This window comes from Dromiciops gliroides, chromosome 4 (assembly GCF_019393635.1).
Source record: "Dromiciops gliroides isolate mDroGli1 chromosome 4, mDroGli1.pri, whole genome shotgun sequence".
NCBI lineage: Eukaryota > Metazoa > Chordata > Mammalia > Microbiotheria > Microbiotheriidae > Dromiciops > Dromiciops gliroides.
In genome coordinates, this window is record NC_057864.1 from 96,027,643 (window position 1) to 96,041,057 (window position 13,415).

Sequence of the window (13,415 nt, forward strand, 5' to 3'; positions counted from 1 at the left end):
AAAATAAAATTCTAAATGTAAAAAAAAATTATCTGGACCTGGGTGAACCATGGAGTGCCCAGCCACAGACATGGACCCAATGTGGCAACATGTAGCAAAAGCTGTGCATTTAGTAGTGGTGATGGTGTCAGGATAAGGAGGGTTGAAACTCAATGGTGAACATCAACATATCAATATCAGAAGACAGTGGGTATGCAATCAAGTTATTAAATAAACATTTAATAAGCATCTACTATGTGCCAGGCCCTGTGCTAAGTGCTAGAAAGAAAGAAATTAAGAAAGGAAGGAAGGAAGGAAGGAAGGAAGGAAGGAAGGAAGGAAGGAAGGAAGGAAGGAAGGAAGGAAGGAAACAGAAAGAGAAAGAAAGAAAAAGAAACAAACAAACAAACAGAAAAGTCTAGAAAGCTGGGAAGGGCCCAAGTGGTGAAGAATAGAGAAGCTTATATTTAATCCTATAGGTAATAATACTAATACTAATTAGCATTTATATAGTGTGAGATGAGGGGAAAGTTCTATTTCAAATGTTGAATTTGAGATTGCTATGGGACAACAAATCCTAAGTGTTCAGTAGGCAGGTCCCATGATGAGAGAATAGAGGTGAGGAGGGAATTAAGTACTGAATATACACATTTTGGCATCATCTGTATAGATATGGTCATTGAACCCATTGAGCCAATGGGATCATCATATGAGAGAATGTAAATGAAAGAGAAGAGGACTCAAGAAAGAGCTTTGACAATTACGAGATCATTGGGGCAGCTGGGTGCCTCAGTGGATAAGGCACTGGCCCTGGGTTCAGGAGGACCTGAGTTCAAATCCAGCCTTAGAAAACTTGACACTTACTAGCTATGTGACAGTGGGCAAGTCACTTAACCCTCATTGCTCTGAAAAAAAAAAAAGATCATTGATCACTTTGCAGAGGTCAGTTGTAGTCACCTAACGAGTAGGAAAGCCAGATTTCATGAGTTTTGGAAGAGTTAGAGGACAGAAAGAGGAGGCATTGAGTATAGACAAATTTATTAAGGAATTTGCCTTAGAAGGAGAGAAGAGTTAAGGAGTTAAGGATTGATATCTGGCATGAATAGTACAATTGTGGGAGGTTGTTTTTTTTAAGAATAGAAAGATTTAGTTTTGTTGTTGGGCAACAGAGAAAAATTTGCCATCAAATAGGAAGAAAATGAAAACAGAAAGAGAGAGAGGGCATAATAAGGGGGACAAAGAAACACCAATATTAGAGTCAGAAAATGATTGATAACCAAAGTCCTTATTTTAAGGAATTTGCAGTACTTTGCAACTGTTAATCTATCTAGAATAAGAAATATCTGGGTTCAATTTCAGGCACTTGGTAGATGCGCAAACCTAGGCTCTGACATTCAGTCTTCTTATCCAATAATAATAATAATAATAACAATTTATTATTATTATTAATGTTTTTGCAAAGTGCTTTAAATATAACATTTAATTGTGATGAGGATACTAAATCTAAGCAAAATTAAATTGTTTTTCTATATTCACACAGTAAGTATCAATATTAGGATTCAAATCTAGGTCTACCCTGATTTCATACATAGCATTACAGGACCAAATAAGATAATATTTGTTAAAAAAGTGCTTAGCACATAGTAGATGCTATATACAAGTGCTTATTCTCCCCCACCCCCTTGTCCTTCTCCACTATTTTTATATCAGGAGTTTTTAAACTTTTGTGTGACTGCGTTATGGACCGTTTTTGCAGTCTGGTGAAGTGTATGGACCTTTTCTTAGAATAATAGTTTTAAATATATAAAATAAAATACATGGGATTCCAAAGGAAACAAAATTATTTTGAAGTACAGTAATTATAGTATTTAATAGCAACAACAAAAATTTGGGGACTTCACATTAAGACTCTTTGTTTCAGGTCATATTTTACTTTGAGGGATAAGTGGAGAGGAAAGTAATGTGAATTTCAGGTCCGAGAACCAACATAAACTCAGACATGGAGGAACCATACGTTTTAGAAACATCATTATATTTTGTTAATAAAGTTACAAACTTAAATTAATGTCATAGAGCAATAAGCTGCACTTAGTTCTCAAACTAATATTGCCTTGGATCACTGGATATTATTGAAGACCCCATTTGAATATGTCTAACTATTGAGATGCATCCCAAATTATTTGCATGTTCAATGTTTTTTTAGATTCTTATTATCTATTTGAATGGGGCTAGGATTTGCAATTGACTTATACAGGAAGGAGACTCGAAAGTTCTATGATGGGTAGATATGAGTTAAATTCCAGATAGAGTATGAGGTGCAGAAAGAAGCAGGTAGGAGGGAAGAAATTGGTCCAGAATGCTGGGAGTTTAGGCATCAGGAAGCACTTTCCTAATCCAATAAACTGGGGGACAAAATTAGGATCTTACTTGAGAAAGTCTAAGCAATGCCCAGACCATCTGGTCAGTGAGAGGTTAGGCTATAGCCAAGGTTCTGAATAAAAGAAAAGGACATTAGGATTCAGAATGAATCCTGATATAATACTCTAGGGATATTTTAGTTCTACTTTGAAAGATAAGAGGCAAGTAAAGGGGGTATGAAATTAAGCCATGGAAGTAGCATATAACCACGTACTCGGGAAATAATGTTTACATTTTTTTTTAATTTCCCCATGGATTTAAGAAAATTGAGTTAATGTTTTAGAACAAGATTGCATTCAATTCTCAATTATATATTAAGTTTGAATCTTTGAATATTATTCAAAACTACATTTAAATACATGTAACTGTCAAGATATCTCCTGGATTATTTTGCATTTTTTAAATGTGGCTCTTCTAGCACCAACTCATGTGTTGTCATCAAATACTTCAACCGAATTTACGCTATCAAACTTGAAGCCTTATTCAGTATACCAAATATCTGTAAGTGCCTTCGTTAATGGAAAAATACAACGGGAGGGACCTGCTAAAATTACAAACATTCGGACAAAACCAGGAAGTAAGTCATATTTGTTTTCTTGCTTTATCAATGGGATAATTAAAACTTTTGAATGTTCTATCTATAATAATACCTGTAGTCATGTCATATTTGAATAGGGTATTGATTAGTCTAATAAGTTCCATTTTTACAGGACATTCTTCACAACCTCCCTATGACCTGGATAATAATATCCTACTCTCAATATCAGTAAAGAATAACTCTTGTCTCAAGATTAACAAGTCCTTGAATGTTCTTCCCACCTTATCCTCTACAGGGATCAGGTCTGGAAAACATTTGACTAATCTAGAAAGAATCACCTAATTGGTAGATGAATCTACCCAGGAGAAATGTCTAGCTTAGACCCTGACTTAAAGTGAAATGCAGTTTAGATTGGGGCACTGATTTAAAAATTCTGGGTTGCAGGTTTACAGTTGTCCTGTTCTTTGCATGTTCAGAAATATTAACATATTTTTTCTTAGTAAAAAATAATTTCAAACATCTGGAACAAAGATTTCTTCAGGTTTGCAGGTGCTCTATAACTGCCTCTATTTCTTGGTAAATCAGCATTCTTTAACTTCTATTAATCCAAAAGTAACCCTGTTCCATTGTGTGAGAATACAGGGGAAAGAAAGAAAAGCCAAAACAAATAGGTTAGTAAAATACATTCATTGATTCAAAATTATTCAGAAAGAAGTTAGCAATAATTTTTATTTTCAAATATGGTAATTAAAAATGTTTCATTTTTATGTTACTATGAGCTTACCAAATGAAATTTTAAAGTCAAACATTTTTGAACTCAATAAAAGCACTTTACATTTAAAATTTACTTTTGAAATAGAATCCTGGAAGGAAGAGGAATCGTTCTATAGTAAAATAAATTTTGTTTGCTTTCCTGCAGTGTCCCCCACAAATAGTCACTTCTTTTGTTCTGTCATCCATAAATCTTGGATAAGTGACAAAATTCACATTTTATTTTTAAAATTAATAAGTAAAATATACCATCACTTTAAAATCCTTAACATTTTTTATCAGCTCTGTGCCCAAAAGACTATTGGTTCATATTGAGAAAAGAATTTTAAGCATTTTTTTCTTAAGAGATAATAGTGGATAGAACATAGAATATTGAACTTGGAATTAAGGAGACCCATATTTAATTCTGCTTTGGATACCTACTAGCCATGTGTGTGTTGACAAGCAAGTCTCAGTTTCCTCATATGTTAAATGGAGGTAATAATTACTATGGAATCTATTTCACTTCCCCTTTCCTTATGAATATTATATACATGTAACATTGCTTTAACATAACCTTAAAGTGTTTATAAATAGAAAAATACCAAACTTATCAATTTGTCCTTTACCTCATCACAGTATGATAGTGATAATTATGATAAAAATGATAATCATGATAACAGTAACAACTAGCATTTATATAGAGCCTCATATGCAAGGCACTGTGCTAAGTGCTTCTTACAAATATCTCATTTGATCTTCACAACAATCCTGTAAGTTAGACGCTATTATTATCTCCATTTTACAATTGAGGAAACTGAGGCATGCAAAAGTGAAATGGCCTACCCAGGGTCACACAGCTAGTAAGTAACTGAAGCCAGAATTGAAATCAGATCTTGCTGACTCTAAGCTCAGTACAGTATCCACTGAGCCACCAATGGCCTTTAATATGTAATTGAAATATAGTATTTTACATAGCATTTTAATTTTTGCAGAGGGTGTCATCTATATTATCTCACTTCAACCTCACAATGCTGTGAATTTAGACACTAGGGATTTTATTACCTATCTTCTACCCAAGAGGAGACTGAGGCTAGGAAACGTTGTCATTTGTCCTTGATTACGTGGTTTGGAAGTATTAGTTAACAAGGTTTGAACTTAGATCTTTCAATCTCCAAGCCTAACTCTTTTTCCTATTCCAAGTAATTAAATCTTACCTCTTTATTTGCTTTATTTAATTTTTTATACCATTTTGAACCAAAATTTCTCTAAGTTCCTTTAAGAAAACATTCCTCTACATTCTTTAATGGAAATATATTTAAAAATCCATTTAGCTTTTTTCTTAACTCAGGGCAGACCATTACATTTTGTGACATTGAATTGGGCAGAGATTTTGCTTCTGCCTCTACCCTCAAAGACCCTAGACTTCTATACTTTCTTATTTCTTCTGTTGGAGATCACTTCTCAATGTTGTCTCTCACTGGGTTGTACTATAGATAATCTTTTTCCTCATATTACACAGCCAATGGGTTTTATAACTATTATTAGTCACTCTCTACTGGAATAAAAAATAGATTCTTAAAGGTTGAGAGTGCTAGAAATTAATTAATCAACATTTACTATAAATTAGCTGTCTTGAAGCTCACAATTTCAATATTTTCTCAGGTAGAATACTAAACTTTCAGATTTTTAATTTTAGTTTTCTTTGCATGAGACCAAATAATCCCAATAATATGAAACTGGAAAAAAAGACAACAGAGATCATCGTGAAATTTATAAGTAATTTTTTTCACTATTATAAATGGTAGCCAAGTCATTACATTGAAACTCTAATATCAGAGTCCCAAGTTTACTAAATAAGATCATAGCTATGACACAAAAGAAAATGGAAAGAGTTTTTGCAGGCATGTGGAGAGGAAGTCTGTTCAAGAGGTGACACCATTTTGAAGATATTTAGAGATTTATTCTCAATATATGTGAAGAATGGAAAGATGTAAGATGGTTGGGGAAAAAATCACTGACATAATAACAACCAAAATAAAAGATTGTCTGGAAAAGAGTTACTATTGATTTAGATACTCACTTTCTCACTAATTTAAAAAAAATGAGAGTATTTTACTAAATAAAAAGAGCATCCCTGATAAAATCATGAGAAGGTACTAAGTAGGCTTTCACAAATGACATTCTATGGTAGACCACAACATTATAGACATTCAATTATAATAATAGTAATAATAGCTGTTAGCTGACAATCATACATCATTTTAAGGTTTGTGGGATGTTTTATACATACGTACATATACATACATACATACATACATATATATATATATATATATATATATATATATAATCTCCTTTGATCCTAAAAATGAACCTGGGAGGTAGGCATTATAGGGATTGTTAATGAAATTTCACTAAAAAAAAGTATCAAGCAAGAACAAACCCCCCAAAACAAAACAAAAATGAAACTCCTGAGATTGAGAGAAATCAAGTAATTTATTCATGGTAACTGATGTAGTGAATGTTGAAAACTCAGGTTTTGGAGCTTTGGATCCAATGCTGTCTCTACTCTACCAAAATCTCTCATAGGATGCAAAATCCCAATATGTCAATTGTTTGTAACTAATATTTGATTCTGTAGAACAAAATTGAATCTTAAAAAAGTTTTACTTCATAAGTGTGTTTCAGGTTCACATGCTAAGATCATATATGATTTCTTAATAGACATGGTGACAGGTGATTTTGTTTAGTAAACTTCTGATATTAACATCAAATGAAGAATAATGTAGAGGCTTATTCTTGCCAAAGAAGTTTTCCAGAGTTCAAATGGAAGAGCAATTCCCCATAGATGTTGAGGACCTCTAGATGTTTCTGTTTGCAGATGATATGGTGTTGAATGCATCAAGACAAAAAAGTACAGCAGAGTCTCCAAAAAGAGATTCATAGTCACTCATAGAGTACAGGACTATATACCCATGTGGAATTGAATGAGTAGAGGAAAAAGGCTTATCATCCATACTATGATATACAGTGGGATGAACAGACAATAGAGATCATTTATCTGTGTACATATCAGTGCAACAATATATGTATGTATATGTTAATAGATATATACATATATTTATGTATACATACATATATGCCAATATAATACATATGTGACCACACATCTGCCTATATATAGGTCAAAACGTGTACCAGTACATTGGGAAGAATACCTATATTTCTAAGATGACAAATCCATACTTTCTTTTTCATTCCTATCCAGGACTAAATCTTATACTATATGGTTATTAATAGATTAAAAATATTTTATGCAAGTTAAAAGATTGTTTTAAAATAGATACTTCCAAAAATTTGTTATACTTGACTTCTGAATGATGGAAACTGAAAAGATGCCATTTTTTCTTCAAATAGCACCAGACAAAGTTAAAGACATGACTGTACAATTAACAAGTGATAATAGTATACAAGTTGAATGCAAGCAGCCAGACAATATACATGGTCCTCGTTTGACCTACCGTTTGAATATGACATCTTTATATGGTGTACAATCATATAATGAAAGTGTTTGCAGTTTTGTATTGAATGATCTTCATTTCATGACCAGTTATACATTTGAGGTAAGATGCATTTTAACCCTTAAAGTCTGATCGTCTTTGTCTAATTGTGCTGGACATTTGATTGGAACTTAATACATACTTATTTATTTGTTGATTCAAAAGTCAAATTTATCCAAGTCCTCTTCTCAAAGCATGGTATGGTTTTGTATGCATTTTTATTGTAATTTAGAAATTTTTATCATCTCGATTTTTGAAGACTCCTTGCCAGGTTTTGAAAAGGTCAAAGGTTGCCATGTATTACCACATTAGCTATCCCAGGAGTTCAGCTGATAAGGGTTTGATATCATACTGATTTATTTGCTCTACATAAGTCTCCGTGGGCACAGATTATACCTTGAAATTTAGCTAGGAATCTTTTTTTTTTTTTTTTTTTTTTTTTTTTGCGGGGCACTTGGTGTTAAGTGACTTGCCCAGGGTCACACAACTAGTAAGTGTTAAGTGTCTGAGGCCGGATTTGAACTCAGGTACTCCTGAATCCAGGGCCGGTGCTCCATCCACTGCGCCATCTAGCTGCCCCGAATATTTTTTTTTAATGAATGCTATTTTTAACAAGAGTGGTGCAATGAGAGAGGATATATGGCTCAGTGTGGGCTCATCACCATTACTGGAGAAAAAAAAAGAAGCAAACTGAAACTTAAACTAAAAGCACATACCTTGCTTATTATGAATTAGCAGGGTACACTTGTTTTATGAAGTGTTATTATTCAGTGTTAGGTCCAAATGCATTTTCCTTTCAGGATCTCTTACTATTTACATGCCATAAAATGAAATGGAGCTGACAAATAACTAGGAATTTTCATGGTTAGCCTCATTTTCCTGACAGAATAGTTCTCTTTTCCTTAATAGCCTGCCTCAATGGGTTTCTGTCACCCTTGTACCAACCCTGCTCTTTTATAATGATCTTTGATAGCTGTTCAGATGAAGAGTTTTCAAGGTCCTAACCCCAAATCTAATAGTTTCCATTCTTATTTTGCATGTGTGGATTTAGTCTTCTTAGCACCTTTCACTAGTAGCAGAGGATTGAGGGTGGGCAGAATTTAACTTTGTTAACTAAGTGCAGAGGGCCAAGGACAAAGCCTAACTATTGGGAAAGGATAACTCCAATGGGGAAGACTATATCACGTGACCATGCCTAGAAATGGAGGAGCCCCTAGTCATGCTTTTTAAGGTAGAACCATCTTTACTCATGTTTTAGGTCAACTGTGGGTTTGCAACTTAACTCACCAATGTGTATAATTTATCATTAGCTGATACCAGTTAAGCAAGACTTGCTGTTTACTAAAAGAGAAAATAGTACCCAAGGTGAATAAGAGCCTAAGCCAATGGAACACTTGGTATTTTAAAAATAATTTTAAAATTTATTTTATTAGAATTTTATTTTTTCCCAAATTACATGTAAAAACACATTTTAACATCAATTTTTAAAACTTTGTGTTCCAAATTCTCTTGCTCCCTTAAGAACTCAAGCAATTTAATCTAAATTATATGTGTGTAGTCATGCAAAACATTTCCACATTAGTCAGGTGCACTTGGTATTTTTAAGGAAGATTTTTGTCTAGAACCACCATATCTACTAGCTTCCTCATTCACACAGATACTTGCACATATATGTATATCATATGTACATGTGTATATATGTATATTATATATACATATATTAAAGCTAATGTTTATTTGATATTTATTAGCAATATGATGTAAAAATATCATAAGGACTCTATTGCTCGTGTCTTTTATCTCATAAAGACAGCACCAGGAGGAAGTTAAAGGTTATCAAATTCAACCTCATTTCACAAATGAAGAAAACTATGGCCCAGAGTGAATGGAGGAGGGGGGAAAGGCATAGAGGGGACAGACTCTATCCCACAGTTTCAGACTTCCTACATTATTTTCTTTAAGGAAAAAAAATACTGCTTTGGCATAACATTTATTTTATGACATCCAGAGAGTTAAATATTATGTTACATTAAAAGTATAACTTAAATGAAAGTCACTTTTATTTATTGCATTGTGAGATACACATTTATATTATTAAAATTAAATTGTGTTTATACAGCTCTACTCTTACAACAATGTAAATCTTGGAGAGCCAGTTGTTGCAATTAAAACAACAAAATGTAAGTCATATCTCATCGTGTGTGTGTGTTTATGTGTGTGTGTGTGTGTGTGTGTGTGTGTGTGTGTGTGTGTGTGTACCCATGAACACATATACAGCTATAAAACTATTAAACTGAAACTATGGTTGATAATATTGGGTTGTTAAAAATCAATATTTGCATGTTTTAAAGAGATACACCCATATTTATAACCTCTCAAATTGCATTTTAAAAAAACAACTTTGCTCAGTCTGGCACACCTGTGGTATGTATATGTAGCAGGGTGTATAAGTATGCTCATTAGTCTGCAATCAAAAGTGAAGGGATGTTTAATAGCAAGGATAACATACTTCTGAGATTATTTGCAGAATCAGGCTTTTGATGGTGGAGATTCTGACCTAGCTTGGCTTGGGCAAGATGACCTTTGTCATCCTTTCAAATTGGGAGATCCTGTAAAATAATAGGCAGAATATTATGAAAAATCTTTGTCCCTCTGGGTATCCCTCCAAGTGATATAGATTCAATACCCTCTAGACTTAGTGGATAGTTTTCAAGATTTGTTGTGACCAAAAAATATCTATCCCCAAAAATATCAACATGATGATATTTCCTCTTTAAACTCTTTAACTAGGATAGTCTTGGGACAATAGAGTCATCTGAACAAAGAAATGCCTGCTGCAGTTCCATCTGTTTAGTGAGGGTAATAATAGCACCTTCTCAGGGTTGTTGTAAGGATCAAACGAGATAATATTTGTTAAATGCATTGGAAACTAAAAAGCACTATATAAATGTTATTGTTGTTATTATTATAAATGGTAACTGAAAGAATAATTTTTTTGAAAGAATGATTTTTAAAATGCATCTCAAAGAAATCTTTATACTTGAAATGAGTATAAAAAAATAGTTAATCCTTATAGGAATTAAAACAGAAAGGCAAAAGACAATGGGCTGCACCGTGTAGGTATGGGCTAAACATATAACAAATAAAAGTTCCTCGGGATTTTCTTAGTTTTCTCCCAAAACAACAAGGTTACCTATATACATGCTGAATTAAGAATTGAAATTATTGTAATGATAGATCCCATTGGGAATAAAAGTAATACATAGGAGAGAGAGAGAGAGAGAGAGAGAGAGAGTGAGTGAGAGAGAGAGAGAGAGAGAGAGAGAGAGAGAGAGAGAGAGAGAGAACGAGAACGAGAACTATCCTCAGATTCAGAAAAAGACCTGGGTTTAAGTCCCTTTAGTAACACAGACTGTCTTTGTGACCCTAGGAAAATCACTTAGTATATCTGTGCCCTAGTCAATGCTTTATGACTATCAGTTTCAGAGAAGGTGCTAACCAATATTGGTAGAAAGTTTCCTCATCCAGGAGTACCCTATACCAATGAAATCATAGTCCCTCAAATGAATCCCTGGTAAAAGAGCTAGAGATATTAGGGGGCCAAAGGACTCATTAGAAACAGGGAAAATATCTACCCAATGCCTGAAGCCTCTGAAATCACACCTTTTAAAAAGCTATTATTTCTTCTATGAATAAGGTCTGCCTCAGGTATATTTCTTCCTACTTCTTGGGATAATAACAAGGTTATAGGTCTCTTCTAGCCCCGTAACTCTAGGATTCTTAAAAAAAAATAAGTGTTAATATAGGCGAGAGGCTTTGAGTAATTCTTAATATATACTATTTTTAGAGGTGGATTAGGATTATAATTCAGTTTGATTAGTAAAAATAATGCCAGTCTATTTTACTAGATTGCATATTCCTTGAGAGCAGGGATTGTGCCATTTTTCTTTTTTGTAAGTCTAATATGGAGTACTAGGCTTACAAAAAGGGGCCAGATAGGTGGTACAGTGGATAGAGCACTGGTCCTGGAGTCAAAAGGACCTGAGTTCAAATCCAGTCTTAGACATTTGACATGTACTAGCTGTGTGACTCTGGGCAAGTCACTTAACCCTGATTGTCTCAAATTTCCGGGGCCATCTCAGTCATCCTGGACCACTGTACTCAAATGACTCTGGAGGAGTGAGGCTGGTGACTTTGCACAGTTCTCCCTCACTTAAATCCAATTCAGTGCAGGTCATGACATCACCCTGATGTCATGGTCTTCTTTGAGAAGGAAGGACAAACAACAAGTATGGAGTACTATACCTTGTACTTAATGAATGTGTAACTTGACGAATTAACATTACAAAAAAGTTTTATATGTGGGCCATGGACTCAGGTGTTTATACTTCTTTAGCCTTATTAATGAATATTTTTAGTTAGTGATTTTTTTTTCAGGTAGCTTCAATTGGTACAATGTTAAATATGAGTACTGTATAGGTATGTCAGTATTATTTTTTGTTGTTTTTTGGTTTTGGTTTTGGTGGGGCACTGAGGATTAAGTGACTTGCCCAGGTCACACAGCTAGTAAGTGTCAAGTGTCTGAGGTCAGATTTGAACTCAGGTCCTACTGAATCCAGGGCCAGTATACCATCTAGCTGCCCCAGAATGTCAATATTCTTAAAAATGATATTTTAAAGATATTTCACAGAAATGTTTTCTTAATTAAACTGTCTAACTTTATTTATTATTTTCACTTTATAGATAATTCCCGCGCATTGATCATGTTTCTGATATTTTTGATTATCGTGACATCAATAGCCTTACTAATTGTTCTTTATAAAATCTATGATCTGCACAAAAAAAGATCAAGGTAAGTCATTTCTCTTTAAATGGGAAAAATACAGTTAGACTTGTTAACCAAAAATTATGACTCCATAAAACATGAGTTGTCAGAAATCTATCAGCCAGGTGTGGGCTGGCAAAAAGGCTTGGAATATGTATGTGCCAGTAGAATTGAGCATAGATCTCGACAGGTCATTATGTATAGATAAATATGGGGAAAAATAATTTAGATTGACTAGAACTTTACCAATTGGCAGATCACAAGATAATAATGATACTTACCTAGTATTATGCTATAATGTATGTCTCTGATTTTTACAGTAGTCCAGATGAGCAGATAGGACTTGTTCAAAGAGGTAAGTTCTTAAAATTTTTGCCACAAGAAAATTTCTTTCCAAATATCTTTGTTAATTTTCATTAAATTAATGATGTTGCCTGCCAATACAAATGATACACTTTTAATAGAGCCTTTGAGGTGCAGCAGAAACTTATGATAATGACTTAACTTACCCTTTTACTCATTAAAAAATTAGGCCTTGAAAGACAGGCAATATTAAAGCAGATATGTGTGAGGAAGAAAGGGAAAGTATCCTATAAATAGGCAATAGCAGAGAGAAAGGTACCAAGGGGAAAAACAGGAAAGAGATTTGTTTGGTTTGACTAGAGAATGCAATGAGGAGTCATGTGAAGTAAGATTGATAAGATTGGAAAGGAAGGTTGGAATCAGTCACTCAAGGGCAAGGTATGCCCTTGAGTGACTGATTTACAAATTTTAGTTACAAATTTAGAATTGTAATTTCTTTGAAATGCAACAGAAATACACCCAAGATTTTTAAGCAGAGGAAGGTTAATCCTGCATAATAGGCAGTTTAAATTATTTCTTATTCAGGGAAAAAAACAACTTTTTTCTCCTATATAGCCTTCTTTAGTTTTTTCCAGTGAAGAAAAACATTCATTTTAGAGTAAGTGATGGATTTCAAGAAATGGGTACTGTAGTCAGAAAATAGAAAACTATATTTTTAATAAGGACTGTTTCCCAACATGGAACATCAAGAGTTGCTAAACTCTTAGAGTAGTTTTACATACTTGGTCTTTGAGGAGGGGGTACTCCCTGTTCCTATGGCTTTTATTCAAGCAATCTTGTACAATTTAGTGTCTTATGGACATGTAGAAGGAAGTGATTTTCTCATATCTTCTGGTCTTCTCAGACCAGAAGAGTTTTGTCTTATGGGTCTGGTGCTTCTGTATATTGGAACCTGGAAGAATCTGGGAAGCTGGTAGTTAACAGATTTTAACTTGGTGGTACAGGCCTTATTATTCATCTCTGTCAATTCTTTCCACTT

The 13,415-nt window shown here is 33.7% G+C and overlaps 1 protein-coding gene across 3 annotated transcripts in view; it reads left to right on the forward strand.

Annotated features, from left to right (window-relative positions):
• PTPRC (protein tyrosine phosphatase receptor type C) overlaps window positions 1-13,415 on the forward strand; it is a 134,164-nt gene that overhangs the window by 85,475 nt on the left and 35,274 nt on the right. For all 3 annotated transcript variants that reach the window (XM_043963518.1, XM_043963517.1, XM_043963516.1), the window contains 5 exons: window positions 2,816-2,974; window positions 7,106-7,311; window positions 9,368-9,428; window positions 11,992-12,100; window positions 12,394-12,428. In XM_043963518.1, the coding sequence (XP_043819453.1) occupies window positions 2,816-2,974; window positions 7,106-7,311; window positions 9,368-9,428; window positions 11,992-12,100; window positions 12,394-12,428 (570 nt within the window). The remainder of the gene's footprint in view (window positions 1-2,815; window positions 2,975-7,105; window positions 7,312-9,367; window positions 9,429-11,991; window positions 12,101-12,393; window positions 12,429-13,415) is intronic.